The following is a 14008-nucleotide window of genomic DNA, read 5'->3' on the forward strand; positions in this document are numbered from 1 at the left end:
TTGCTCCGTGTCGCGATGGCCGAGAGACTGAGCACCCAGCTGGGGTGAGGCGGCTGCTGTCTGGTAGAGGCTCAAGTGCTCTTTCATCTCTCCGTGTGATCAAACACAGCATCCTGCCTCACAGCTATTTCAAAGGTGCTGTTGTGTCTCACACACACACACACACACACACACACACACACACACACACAAAATGAGCAGACACGACACCTCCAGAGTTTGTGACTCATTACGACACAGTTTGCCAATTTAATTTAAGACGGTAATTAAATATTCACCGGATTAAAAATGCTCAGAAAGCATACCATGAAAGTACTTCAGTGAGCTGTGAATCGTCCATAGCACTCGCTCCCCCCCACATCGATCTTGAGCGGTTATGGTTCATGGAATCTGATGATCGTGATCATTATGCTTCCTGCCAGATACGGTCACACTTGGAGCGAGCCGAGTTGGTGCCTTCCGTCTGGCTGTCCTCAACAGTTTGTGTCATAAGGCACGGTGGGTTGGCAGCCTGCATGCTATGTTGTTGACAATGACAGACACTTGCAGAAAAGGACAACAAGCCAGCTGCTGTTTTGACATGAGTGAAAATAAAAAGGTATTTTTCAAAGACCATTAATGCAATGAAGCCCTGCAGCAGAATTACTGATTTATAATACATAAAAAATATATATATACATACTTAATAAAAGTGAGATTGAGTGGCTTATTTTGTGCGAAATTATTTGAGGAAACCTATGATATGGTTATTCATTGTATGTCTTATTACATTTACGTATACGTTTGGAATTAAACTAATTATTGGGGCTATAAGAATGTAGATGTATTGTTAAGTCTTCCCTACAGACGACCACTACGATGGCCTAATAGGGGCCCTCTCCTAGAAACAAAGGAGTGCCTGTTATTGGCAGCCATGCAGGCCAGTCAGCTGAGGTCAATGGTGGAGGGTATTTATAAACAAAAAGGCAAGACATATTTATGTTACTTTCTGCTGAATGTATTGTCGGTTCCATGCGTTAATGACCATGTCCTTTATTAAAATGTGCACATTTCAGGATTAAATGAAATGGGTTGTTAAAAAAATATGGGAGAGTGTCCAAGAGCAGAAAAAGATTGAGAGGTAGAATGCACCTTTTCCATCTGTGCTAGTGGACGAGCTGTTTAACAAACAACCAAAAAGACACTAATCAACAAACAAACACAATCATCAAATCATCGAAAATTAGAAAGGCTTGTGAGCCAGCAGCTTTCAGCTTTTTTTGCCTTCTTGTCCCCAGGAAGAACTCCTCAGGAAGCAAGACAGCGAGGCGGGCTCTGCCAAATCCATTCCTCTTTCATCTATCCCGAAAGGCCATTAGCCACACTGCTAATGGCCCCTTGAACTGTGAAAACATCAATCTCCAACTAAAACAAAGAATGCCGTTATTCCCATGCCAGGAATGCCTCCAAATGTATGCCTACAGAGGAATGCAGTCATCTGGAACTCAACCTGCAGGCCAATGGTTCTTCTGGTATTTAGAGTTCATAATTTAAGTGAAATGTGGCATTAATGTTCTATACATTTTACACACAGTACAAGGTTCATAAAAAAATGAATATAAAACAAAACAAAACAAAAATATTGATGGCTAAATATCAAATCACCTAGTAGTGTGGTCATAGTGGTGTCTCCCTTTTGTATAGGGCTGCACTGGTAGGACCCTCAAATTGCAGTTTGATGGCCTGTTTTAAATTGAGGTGTGGGTCTTTGGTTGACAAATGTGCTGTGGAGTCCTCTGGTAAGGCACTAGCAGGGGAAACTGGGGTATAATTATAGCAAGGTGGGGAAATAATATTCTTCTGAAGGCCAGAATTCCAAGTCTCTCCCTGAGCCGGGCTGTGAATTTGGTAGGGGTATCCTAAAGGTGGACTCCCACGGTTTTTGGCCACTCTTGGAGGGCAATCTTGTCCGGGCATTACCCCGAGGGAAACCATGACCGAGTTCCATTTCCCCCCTCCATACTGTGCTCTGTCTGCTTGAAACAGGTTTGAGTCTGGGGACTTTAGTTTGCTGGGATAATCAAACCCAGAGGAGAAGCATTTTTGTGGGGGTTCACATGTGTGGACCATGGCTTCGACGGTGCAACCACCGGGAGGAGGGCTGCCCTTCGGCGGTCTCCGCCTACTCCCGTGGAGACTGCCGCTGACAGAGTTCTCCGGAGGGGGCAGGGTTGAGGGCCGGCTACGACTTCTTGGGAGCGAATGCTGTTGAATCTGCTGAGTGAAACTCAAGCTATCAGCCGGCACTGTCTGCACTGTAGCCAGGGAGTGGCATGTGGAAGAGGTTTGGGAGCTCTGCATCGAATGCAATCGCTCGCCAGTGGAGCCTGGGGATGACATTGAAGAGGTGGAGGCAGCAGCTGATGCTCCTGACAGAGCTGCTCCTATTGTGCCAACTTCAGCTCTATTGCTGTTGGAGCTGTTTAAGGGGCTCTTGACAGTCCCTCTTTTAGGGGACATTGCATTGGAGTGGTGCAGCAGGCCTGGATATGGCTTAGCTCCATAGCTCTCTAACAGACGTACGATGGGCAAGTGTCCTCTTTTTCCAGCAACTTTTACAGGGCTGCGACCGTATTTGTCCATGTGATCAGGGTGAGCACCCCTCTCCAGCAGCATGCTGACAATGTTTGTGTGTTCCTCCTGTGCAGCAATGCTCAAAGCGGTTGCCCCTTGTTGGTTGCAAGCCAAGTCAACCTTGATCCCCTTTGCGCCAAGGAGAAGCCGACCCACTTCCACATGTCCTCTCCAAGCTACAGAATGCAGAGGCGGCCTGCCTTCGGCATCCTGTGCATTGGGGTCAGCTCCATGCTGCAGAAGCAGCCCTACTGCCTCCACATTTCCCAGCCAAGAGGCCACATGAAGAGCTGTGCGGCCCTCTGCATCCCGGGACTCAAGGGGCACGCCTCCTTTATCTATAAGGAGCGAAGCCACGTCAAAGTGACCCTCAAGAACCAGGAGGTAGAGTAGAGGCCTTCCCTCTGCATCCCGGACATCAGTGTCAGTCCCCCGTCTCATAAGCAGCTCTGCCACCTCACCATGGCCCTCCAGGAGAGCCGCACTCAGGGCAGAGTGTCCATCATAGGCCCGATGATCTATTGGCGATCGCCTATCCAACAAGATCCTGGAAGTGCTGCAGTGACCCTCCTGGGCTGCCAAAATAAGGGGAGTTCGTCCTTCAATATCCATTTCCCCAACCCGCGCCATGCTGCCACGCTCCGTCAAGGCAGCACACACGGTACGATGGCCCTCACAGGCTGCCGCGTGCAGCGGTGTCCAGCCTAAGTCGTCTTTATGGTTCTCATCCAAGCCTCGGTCTAGTAATGCACGGACAACCTCCACACTTCCCCTGGCTGCGGCAAGACTTAGTGCTGTCCTTCCTTCCCCATCGATGGAATCCACAGCCGCACCCCAGAAAAGCACCCGCTCCACAGTCTTAATGTGACCCATGGCCGCAGCGGCCAGCAGCGGGGTTACCGCAGCTGCAGCCGGGGCATTGGCGTCAGGGCCTGCACTCTCATCTACATCAGCCCCAGCTTCTAGGAGCAACTCAACTATGTCCTCATGGCCCTCATAGGCTGCAAGAAGCAGGGGGGTCATTCCATCATGGTCGCGATGTCCTTGGTCTGCCCCCCGCTCCAGTAACAGACTAGCTACCTCCCCATAACCATTGACCCCAGCTGCAGTAGGGACACAAAGGGCAGCCACTGACAGGGCGGTGCGCCTGTCTCCATCAGCAAGGTTGACATCTGCATTGTGGTCCAGCAAGATCTCTACAGCCTCTCTGTGTCCCATGTAGGCAGCAGCAATAAGTGGGGTGCGACCCTCACGGTCGGCCTTGTCCACCTGGGCCCCATAGTCAAGCAAGGTAAGAAGGATCTCCTCATGCCCCCCCCAGGCAGCAGCTCTTAGTGCAGTCCGTCCCTCACTATCACAACCGTCAACATCTGCCCCTGCATCCAACAGTTGACGTACAACCTCACTATGTCCTCCCCATGCCGCAGAGCGCAACGCTGTCCATCCCTCACTGTCTGCGTGCTCTAACATCCTTACTACGGTCTTTGGCTCTTGCAGTTTAGCCCAGTTAAGGAGTTCTGCCAATATTCCGATGTGACCCTGCCTGGATGCCAACGTGAGTGGCGTTTGACCCTGATGATCCCCAATTAAGGGGTCAGCTCCTCGTGTCAGGAGGAGGTTGGCTACGTCAACTGAGCCCACTAGGGCTGCACTGGCCAGCATAGTCCGTCCATCGATTGAGTTGACTCGGTTGACAAACACCCCACTGTCTAGCAGTATCCTCACAGAGTCCTGCCTTTCTAATGCCTGTCGCACAACAGTCCCAGAACCCTCTAGACAATGCACTCCTACATTTGGACCTAAATCTGTAGAGCAGGTTGGAGGAAAAATGCCACTTCTCATTAAGAGCTGAAGTACTTCCTGACTAACTAGAACAGGCGGTTCAGTTGAGGAGGAGCTACAGTCCCAAGGAGCGTGGCAGGGTAGCTTAGGGCTAAAGCAGGGAGTGAGAGTAGGTATGTCTGCCAAGAGAATCCACAATGCCAACAGGGAAGGGTTGTCCTTGTGCATACCTGAGCAAACCAGATGGGTCCCTAGCTGGCAGGTTTCTTCTGTGTTCAGGTGTGGGCCCCATAATGTGAGGGTCATAGCAAGCATGCAGTGTCCCTCTTCTACACTACACAGGTACTTCTGTGTACAGTATTTGACATCCATTAGCCACTCAGCAAAACTGGCATGGAAGAGCAGCTTGTTCCCGAAGGGGCCATCAATAAGGATCGGAGAGAGGGTCTGAAGGAGGCTCTGGAAGTCCGGGAAGTTGAGGGTGGTGTCCTGGGTCCAGACTGCGGTGAAGAGCTGCTGAATGCTGAGGGGCCTGGGGGCGGCCAATAGGGCATTGAGGAGGGGCCTGACCTGGAGAAACAGCCCCTTGGGGAAGAGTCTCTGGCACAGCCACAGGTAGAGGCCGTTGAGTGTCCCAGGGATGTCACGGATCTCTCGTAGACCAATCAGAGAGGCCGCCACGCCGTCCAGCACGCGCTCCAGGAACAGGAAGCAGCCGCTGCTCTTGATGTGCAGCAGGTTGAGCATGTCGGCCGTCTCGGGGGTCAGCTGCCGGCGCAGTGGACCCTCCTTGTCCAGCCGGTGGAGAATGTACTGCTGCACATCACGTACTGGAGAGGGCTTGCGCAGGTCATCCAAGCACAGCTTACGAAAAGCTGCAGCAAGAGAAGCAGAACAGTAGGAAATACACTTAATAGTCGTAATGCACTCTCTCATTAAAATCTATTCTTTGTAAGATCCAAAAAACAATACCGTTGATACAGACCGATTTATTTTCAATAATAAAATATAAAATCCCTTAATCCTCACTTACATCCCTCATTATAATTGAGCTTTTGTATGCTGGGGTTATCCTTTATTTCTTAATTGAACTAAATGGTAATAATATTACACAATGAGGCTCAATGAGGCTAAGTTTAGGCATTGACAGTGAAAAAGTATGACGGAATCCCAGGGTATTCAGAAATCCCGGAGGTATGATTTTCAATACCGTAAAGAATACAGATGCTCCTCTTTCTATAAAACTTTTTCTCCGACATCTTATTAATACAGTTTTGATTATGTATTTTGAAGCAGGATAATAATTCAATCAGGAATAATATAAAGTCTAAAGTCTAATCGTTGCATTTCTGTAAAATAAGTTTCTTCACCAAAGCTACAATGACTTCTTTCACAAAGAGCTGGATTTTTTGGTTTGGATTACATTTCTAACCACTGTGTAAAATGAGGAAGGTATGAAAAAATGCCTATGCCTAGCTAAGAGGTGAGCCATAGGCGGCAGGGATGAAAGCCAAGCAGATCTCTCTAGCCACTAATCTATCCTGCCCTGTAACATTATATATACATAAACACTTTTGATGATAAAAATGTTTTGTTTTTTTATACAGTAGTGGGTATAGTAGTGTAAAAAGACTGCAATAAAGTAATCTGATAAAAAGGCTGGTAAAGCCTTACATTGTGTTCCAAAGCAATTATGGTATCGATAAGAAGCGTTTGATTTGTTGCCAGGCTTTATAGACACCCACGGCATTACTCATCGACTATAGCTTCACTTATTGTCTTGGATACCCAGTATACTGAGAAGGCATCCAACCACTACTAAAAATCCAACCGCAATGTCAGTGACAAACACATTAGGGAGATTTTACACCTCAGAAGCAGCCTGTGTAACTGAATGCATTGGTTAACACAGACGCTCAGTGTACAAAAAAAATAAAACACTGCAGCTTTAGCAGTGAAGCAAGCTGTGCCTTTTGGCCGCATGTTCCAACGCAATTTCAGACTAAGCACCAGCGATGGCCCCATCCCTAGAGTTAGGGTTAGGGTTTAAGTGAAGATACATTTAAATGAGAAATGTGTGTACACTGACTTATCTAGCGGAGCCGTGCCCCGTACCTGAGAACATCTTGCACACGGCTTTGTCATGGCGTCGGACAGAGACCACGATCAGCAGCCAGCTGGGCAGCAGGTGCTGGTGGCTGGCAAGGAGCTCTGCAATGGTACTGCTCTTCCCTGGGGGTGCCCCTACAGCCCCTGCTCCACCGTCGCCTGTCCCGTAGCCAAGCTCTGAGTCCAGCGAGTCCACCACCACCATTAAAGTGTGCGTAGGAGGAGGAAGGTCCAGCAGGGGAGACAACACTGCCCTGGGAAAGTGATTGAGGGAGTGAATGAGAGTTTGAGAGAGAGATGATTCATTATCATTCAAGAAAGCAATCTATCAGGGTTGTGACACCTGAATGAAAGGTACAAGGAGGGAAATGACAAAAGACCAAGGAGATTAAGTAATAAGTAACCTTGTCATTATTGCATTTAATATATAACTATATGAAGAGCAACCATCGAAAATAAATGCAACTGGACTGAATGAGATCAATCCAATTGCAAAGAAACAAGAAGAAGCACTTTTTGATGGGGAGCAAAAATTGTTATGATTAGGATAAAGTTTGACTATTCATCCAGGAGTGGGTGGCAGGTTGTTCTTGCTGGGACAGGCAGAGCAACCCCATTGCTGCGGTGTCCTTCACCATCGAGTCTGCTCTGGGCTGGGACTCATGTACTGATGACTCAGGTTGTTGGAAGGTTTAGGATTTCCAGCTACACCCCATAGGCAGGCAGGGAGACGCTCTCACACACACACTTGCACACATCATTGTGACATAGCACTCTACTCTGCCCGGCTTATGGGATATTATTCAGTTAAGTAGGAACGACAGAGATTCCTTACTCCTTAATGAAAAACAAAGAGGTTCATTTTATTCCTACAACTACTGGCAGTTGACAAGTATATTTCTTTAAAGTTGGGTTGTTTTAGTCTATGATTTATTCATCTTTTTTGTTCTTTTGATTTTTTAGTAGTTGCATTTTTATTTTATAAAAGACATAGAAATTGTACAATAATTTTCCTTCGAACATTTGACATCTTCCTTTGAAAATTATATACAAAGAAATGTATCCAATTAAACTCGTACTGTGCACCAGATTACATTATCATGTAATGTGAGATCACACAGATCATTATAAGAAACAACATTTTAATAATAGAATAATTAAATCATGAAAGCTACCCAAGAAATCTTTACATGGGCAAGGATAGACCAAGTCTGGAATACATGCCAGTATAACTATTTATTGCAATGTTGACCTTTATGATTAGGTAATCATTATAGGTTTAATTTTTAAAGAGCAAAGTAAAAAAACTGGGCAGAAGTCCAAACTATTTAGGTTATGGAGCTTATCACCTTTGAGTGTGTGATTGATCAAATAAAAAAGGTACACTCCCATCCGGTGCAGCTGGTCATCGACGTTGCAGCGAGGGCACAATTTGCGATATGGAGTTCTCTTCTCCACGTAGTCCGTGTGGTCCCGGCCATGGACGGCCTTTACGTAACCTTTGCCTGGTAACAGGGTTTTGCTTTGGAAGTGTTAAAAAACAAGTGCTTAAACTACTGACCCCTATGGACAATGATGGCCGGTGAGTCCAGCTGCGGGGGGAACCATTGAGGAGATTATACACAAATGGCCTTGTATATCCCTACAACCCCAGGACCACGCCAATCAGCGTGTCTTTAAAACAGCCGGTAAAGAAACCTCGTAAAATTGCCTTTGTGAGATAGAATTCACTGACTGCTGTTGACCTTGTCCAAACAAAGATTGATAATCGCTTGTCTAGCTACAACTGATAAAGCCAAAACATACATCTCCATACATACACCTTTTTTGACCACTGCGCTGACCTTGTGTTTCATGTGTTTGTCAACGGCTGTTCACATGCCAGCGCCTTTGCCTCGAAGCCTCTCTGTTGTCTCACAGAAGCTCCAAAACACACATAGCCTCTGGCTATGAACCAGTGAGAGGGGAATGTGGAATCTGGCCCTTGCGCTTTACACCAGAGAATAGCAAACATGGGAGGAGGAGGAGGAGGAGGAGGAGGAGGAGGAGAGCTGCGAGGGGTCCCAGAGCCTTTCTCAGAGTAAACAACACGGAAGGGAGTGATCGAGGGGTGACCTCGCTGACCAGCACTGTGATGGCGGTCAGCTGGAGTACATTTTGGGAATTTTTCCCTCATCTCTTTGTTCGTTTTTTTACCCCGACTGAAAGGATGTTGTGTTGTAAATGGCATTGTAGCATTCAGACTATGGCGCCCATTGTACATGCAGTGAATGGGTCGTATTATGACAGGGGGGGAAATAATTAAATAAAAAGATAGATAAGGAAGGACGACAACTACAATTTCTTCTTGGCCCTTCCGTATATTAACAAATGGCATTAAAGAACATGGCTTTCTTGGTGAATAATATATGTATATATATATATAAGTTACATATAAAAACAATAAGAAACCTTTCATACAATTGCAGCTAGTCAACCGAATTGATCTTCAGTTTAGGTTGTGCCAATTTATATCTTACAATGTCATTTGATATATTTTGAGAATAAACGTTGGATCACAAAAAGATCCCAAAATTTTAAAGTTTCTCAGTTTGGTTTAAATGAGTATGTGCAGAGGTAAACTACATATAGTTTGGAGGGAGGCAATGAAAGCGAAGAGACATTATGATCCTCCAAACCTTTTGAACGTGTCGTCGGGGTCCTTCTGGCATTGGAGGGGCTCCAGAGCAGAGGACACGAAGGGGGTGTCCAGCATCTCGGCGTAGCGAGGAGGAAGGAGAGGCGAGGCCCTCAACTGTTCCACCAGTCCCAGGACAAACCTCCACAACACGACGCTACGCTGTTCCTCCCTCCGGCAGAAGTGGGAAGCCAGGCAGCGTGCCGCCAGCCCGACCCTGATCCCTGCATCCGAGGTGGGGTACACCAACTCAGTGCACAGGGCCGTCTTCCCAGCGCCGGGGCCCCCGGTCAGCAGGAGCCCCGGCGGCCGCCCTGGCACGGAGCGCGCCTCCAGACAGTGCCTCAGCTTGTCCAGGGCCCATTCCCGGCAGTGGAAGCGCCGTCCCTGGAGCAGGCTGGAGTTGCTGGAGAAACCAGAGCGACTCATTGGGTCCCCGGGATAAGTCGTCTGACGCCGTCTATACATTTCTCCATGCTCCACGTCTCATGCTCTTCTTCATCTATACAGCTTCTTCATGGGAGAACTGGCGGTTTGACAGCTGAGAAAAGCATCTGCATCCCCCCCCCCTGCGCCGCCTGCTCCGACAGTGCCGGTGTCAGTTCCTGTTACTTTAAAAAAAAAGTGCTAGTGCTTCAGCCTAGCTGTGTTTATCAGCAGTCCTCTCAGGTAGCCTTCCCAGTCCTCTGGTGGGGTCAAAGGTAAGGTGAGGGGTTGGCAACAGGACAGGGCAGATAAGGGTCAAGTCCGGGGGAAGTTCACGCGTGGGAAAAGTATTTTGGCAGCTCTGTGTTGTGGTCCAGGTGTGTCTATTGGAAGCAGGTGTGCTGCCAAGTAACAACTCAACGGGGTCGTTTCGTTTCTAACCCCGACCTCAGAATACTGATATAGATCAGTGTGAGGATCCTTGGCTACTGCTGCTGTGCATCACACCTTGCAGGTTCTTGACGGCTCCGTACAAATCTGTGAGAACGAAAGGAGAGAGGGACGTCAAGATAATGATTTCTTACTTCCGTTGGCAGATCTAATAGTTACCCCGTATCGCTCACCTCACGGCTCCCGTTGCACTCCCTAGGTCTCCCAATTACTGGCCGACTCTGTTCTTCCAAGTGTCTCAACTCCCCACTCCTACCGCCTGCTGCTATATATGTTGCTTTTGTTTTCTGTCAGGCAGCTAGCTGCTTCGTTCTGTGCTGCCTCGGAAGGAATGCCCTGCTCTTTCACACGCCTTTTCTGTTTCTGTCTATCTCTCTTTCCTCCCTCCTTTGGCTCCTTCCCTCCCTCCCTCCCTCTGTATCGCTTTCGTTCTTTGCTGCCCTGTTTTTTTACTCCTCCCCCTAGTGTTGTAGAGCATGTCAGGACATGCACTGAACAGCATAGCGGTATTTATACAGAGCAGGAGAGGAGGGGAGAAATGTGAAGAAATAGACACATTGAGTACTCATTTCTGAAAAATGTGGGTCATTTGGAAAGCAAATTAGTAATTATATGGGGTCAGAGTTCAACAACAGAGCTAGGCTAAGGAAACACATGTACTCCCTCAGGACATGGGTCACAAAATATCAAGAAATGTTGCAATCAGCAGATTAGACTACTATGGTATTGAAGATACAAATTATTGAAATTAGACGGGGTGTTCTGTATTTGAAATGGCCCTCATTGGGAATCCAGAGCAAAGGCAAACAATCACACCTAGACTCGAGTACTTTAAGCTCCTTGTCTGGACTGAAGACCACAACAAAACCTATGTTCTGGTTCAGTCAAAGCTGTGAGAGGATATATACATGCTTAAAGTGGAAAGTGCTTTTTTATTGCTTGTTCACTTTGGGTAAGTGGATTTTACTGGCAGCAGCAGGGACTTCTGGACTTTTCAAGCTGAGTATCAGGTGTTGGAAAAGGAAGGTAGAAACTCAGAAAGGACCCCCGAGGAGATGGGAGCTCAATAAATTATGACATATGAGAGGCAAAACCATGGAAAATGGATGCATGCAATTCAAAGTGCCTCTGAAGATCATGCCTGCTTTGGTAACGCAGTTTTAGCTTACCCAAGAGTTGCTGCAGCATTGTTTTCAACACATGACTGTTCATTCAAACAAGAAGCGGGAAACAGAGGGCAGATAATTCCTGCCCGCTGACAAGAGTGAAAGGGGTCAAAGTCCAGCCCCAGGAATGGAAGTATCTGGATGTAGTCTGATAGCTGCAGTCTGGGATATTAGCCAGCGAGAGAGCAGAGGCATATTGCATGCATTTAAATGCTTCTCCAATACTGTCCATTTCTAACTCACAGAGAAATGTCGATTAAATGGTCAGTTAACCAATAGCCTTTTAGCAATCCAAACATCTCCATGTGACGATGTGTACGTGTTTAAAAAGGGTAGTCTATATTTGTAAGGAAAATAAAAACTCAACACTAATCCATGCTCCCCCTCCCTCCTCTCTCCAAACCCTGGCCACACTAAAAATAAATTTGTCATGAGCTTTCTTAATACTTCTGCAGAGTTGGAGCAATTAATCTAGATCCATGTAGCCTTAAATTGACAATGTGTTGTAGAACACATTTAAATTATAAATATTTTTGGCTTTTTGTACTTTTAAAATTGGGGTTTGATACAGACAGAAGTTGGCCTCAAAAGGCTCATCCCGATTTGAAGCGTAACTGGTCTGGCTTTGCAAAGCTAGACAGATTAGCCTGTGGAATCAGAATCAATTACACAACAAAGCCAAGATTGTTTTTTTACTTATGACTTAACACCAAGGACTATTGCCATCTCATACCCTGAATAGTTTGGGAAAGAAACAGAAAGCAACCTTTCTAATGTTGTCAAATATGGTGGTTTGTGTCATGCCTTTTTGTCAACTATCATTCAGTTGAGTAAATTAGACTGGTTTCATATTTACAAGTTTTGTTTTCTGTTGACAGCATGTCAGCTGTTTTGCAATCCAACGCAGATCCTAAACAGGCCCATACATCACATGGGTGTTTTTATTAAGCAGATGGGGGAATTCAAAACACTCTGACCTTGTTTCACTTTAAATTGCTGACTAAATCTTTCTGCGGGTTCAGTTCACCAGGTAAAAGGACAGGCTGGCTGTGCATGGAGCGAGTAAATTAATGTAGACCTATTGAAGAAAGAACGGCACCCAAGATGCATTTAGGCTGGATGAGGCATGTCATTCCCAAGGCATGCAGATCTGGCACCATGTTGCTCTTAACAGATGGCAGCTAAAAGGGAACCCTGCACAAAATCTACACAAAGTCCAGACAAGGTATTTCAGTGACTTCTGTGAAAGTGTTAACATTGTAATGACAGAATGTGCATAAGCCCATAATATAGACAACTGAATGATTCAACCCAACGACAATTGGGTGCCAAATGAGCTACCTTCATCATGGCTGTGTTGCTCCAGGCGAAACGGCCCACAGCATCAACTACGGCATTGTGGAAACGGAAGGAGATGATGCAAGTGGGGAACAATGTTTTTGTAAGCACAAGTTTTGTGCTTGCATAAGCTTTGACTCTTTATAGCATGTCAACATGGCACGTTGTATAAAAGTAGCCCAAATGTAGTTAAGAGGAATCCTATATTAGCGTAGCAAAAATGGCACGATTATGTGATTTTAACACTATCACTTTATACCGTCTCACAATTTGATAGCCCCTGTAACACATTTTTCATTAGAAGTGACCACCCCATCGCCCAAATTATTATTATGGATGTCTTGATATCAGGGCTTGTGATTCTACAGGTGCTTCGATACACACATTGCGGAGCTGCGTGCCCGCACAACTCACTACTGGGCAGCTGATCACTACACAACGCACAGGCTACACGTTAACAACACAAGGAAAGTGTGAAGACATCCGTAAGGTCATAGCGTGTGTGTTAATGTTTATCAATATAATTCATCTTATATCAAGAAATTACCTGACCTGTAATCAACCGGAGTCGACGCGATAGAAGATGGAAACACGAATGCTTCCTTGTTTTCTGCCGACAAGTTGCACACATGACGACGGTCTACAGCCTAACGAATGATTTTACCCGAGCACACTGCGAGTACATCACTCTTAGAGGATTCCATCACTCTTAGAGGATTCCATCGAACAGCTGGTATAAGTGTGTGATCCGCCGGTGGTCCAGGTTCAACCACGTAACGACATACTTGGTAGACTAGCTCCACAATGCTTGATATTTAGAGTATTTGTGTATTGTGTATTAGAATTGCAAGTGGCCTAACGACAAAATAATAGCCCGCAAAGAATTACGTAAAAGTAGTACTACTACCTGTGTCTGTGCGCGTGTAGAAGCTTGTGTCAGCGAGCGTGTGCAAGAATGCGTGCGCAGCAAATGTGTCTTTCTACATGGAAACCGATAGCTTTCAGAGGTCTCCTCTTTCCTGTCTCCTGCCCAAACTAAAAAGGATGTTAAATGAAAAAAATAAAAAAGCATTAGTGTCTTACAAGGAAATCCTCTCAGGGCCAGCTGCGTGTTCTTCAGTCAGAAAGGAAGCAGACCAAGAATAGAGGGAAAGGCTAATGGAAATATGAAAAAAAACGAAAAAACTCAACACCTGCCTAACACTTTTGAAACAATGGAATTGAGGTTGCAGAATAGAACCATATGCTTGACATTTATAGTCCAGCTGGGACCTGGGTCTTCCCTTTAACTAAGTTGGTCACCACTCTCTTCCCACTTCTTCTTGTTTGTTAAACTTGTTGGCTTTTATAATACATAAATAGTATGACCCTAACAAGCAAACACAAGCAAAACGCAAACTCTAACAAGCAACATAAATAATTCAGTTTGCGTAATAAAAACACACAA

At 46.2% G+C, this 14008-nt stretch overlaps 1 protein-coding gene across 4 annotated transcripts; it reads right to left on the reverse strand.

Annotated features, from left to right (window-relative positions):
• Positions 1-217: 217 nt before the first annotated feature.
• On the reverse strand, positions 218-13782 carry ankrd50l (ankyrin repeat domain 50-like). 4 transcript variants are annotated; one of them, XM_060039437.1, is made up of 4 exons: positions 13645-13782; positions 9183-10144; positions 6511-6758; positions 218-5270 (listed from the first exon to the last, which is right to left on the reverse strand). In XM_060039437.1, the coding sequence occupies exons 2-4, from the start codon at positions 9647-9649 to the stop codon at positions 1657-1659; spliced, it is 4329 nt and encodes a 1442-aa protein (XP_059895420.1). In that variant the 5' UTR covers positions 9650-10144; positions 13645-13782; the 3' UTR covers positions 218-1656. The 4 variants fall into 4 exon arrangements, with proteins under 4 accessions (XP_059895420.1, XP_059895419.1, XP_059895418.1 ...); XM_060039436.1 differs by lacking the exon at positions 13645-13782 and adding an exon at positions 13469-13627; XM_060039435.1 differs by lacking the exon at positions 13645-13782 and adding an exon at positions 13114-13461.
• Between the last annotated feature and the right edge of the window lie 226 nt (positions 13783-14008).

This window comes from Gadus macrocephalus, chromosome 20 (genome assembly GCF_031168955.1).
Source record: "Gadus macrocephalus chromosome 20, ASM3116895v1".
In the NCBI taxonomy this organism is placed as follows: domain Eukaryota; kingdom Metazoa; phylum Chordata; class Actinopteri; order Gadiformes; family Gadidae; genus Gadus; species Gadus macrocephalus.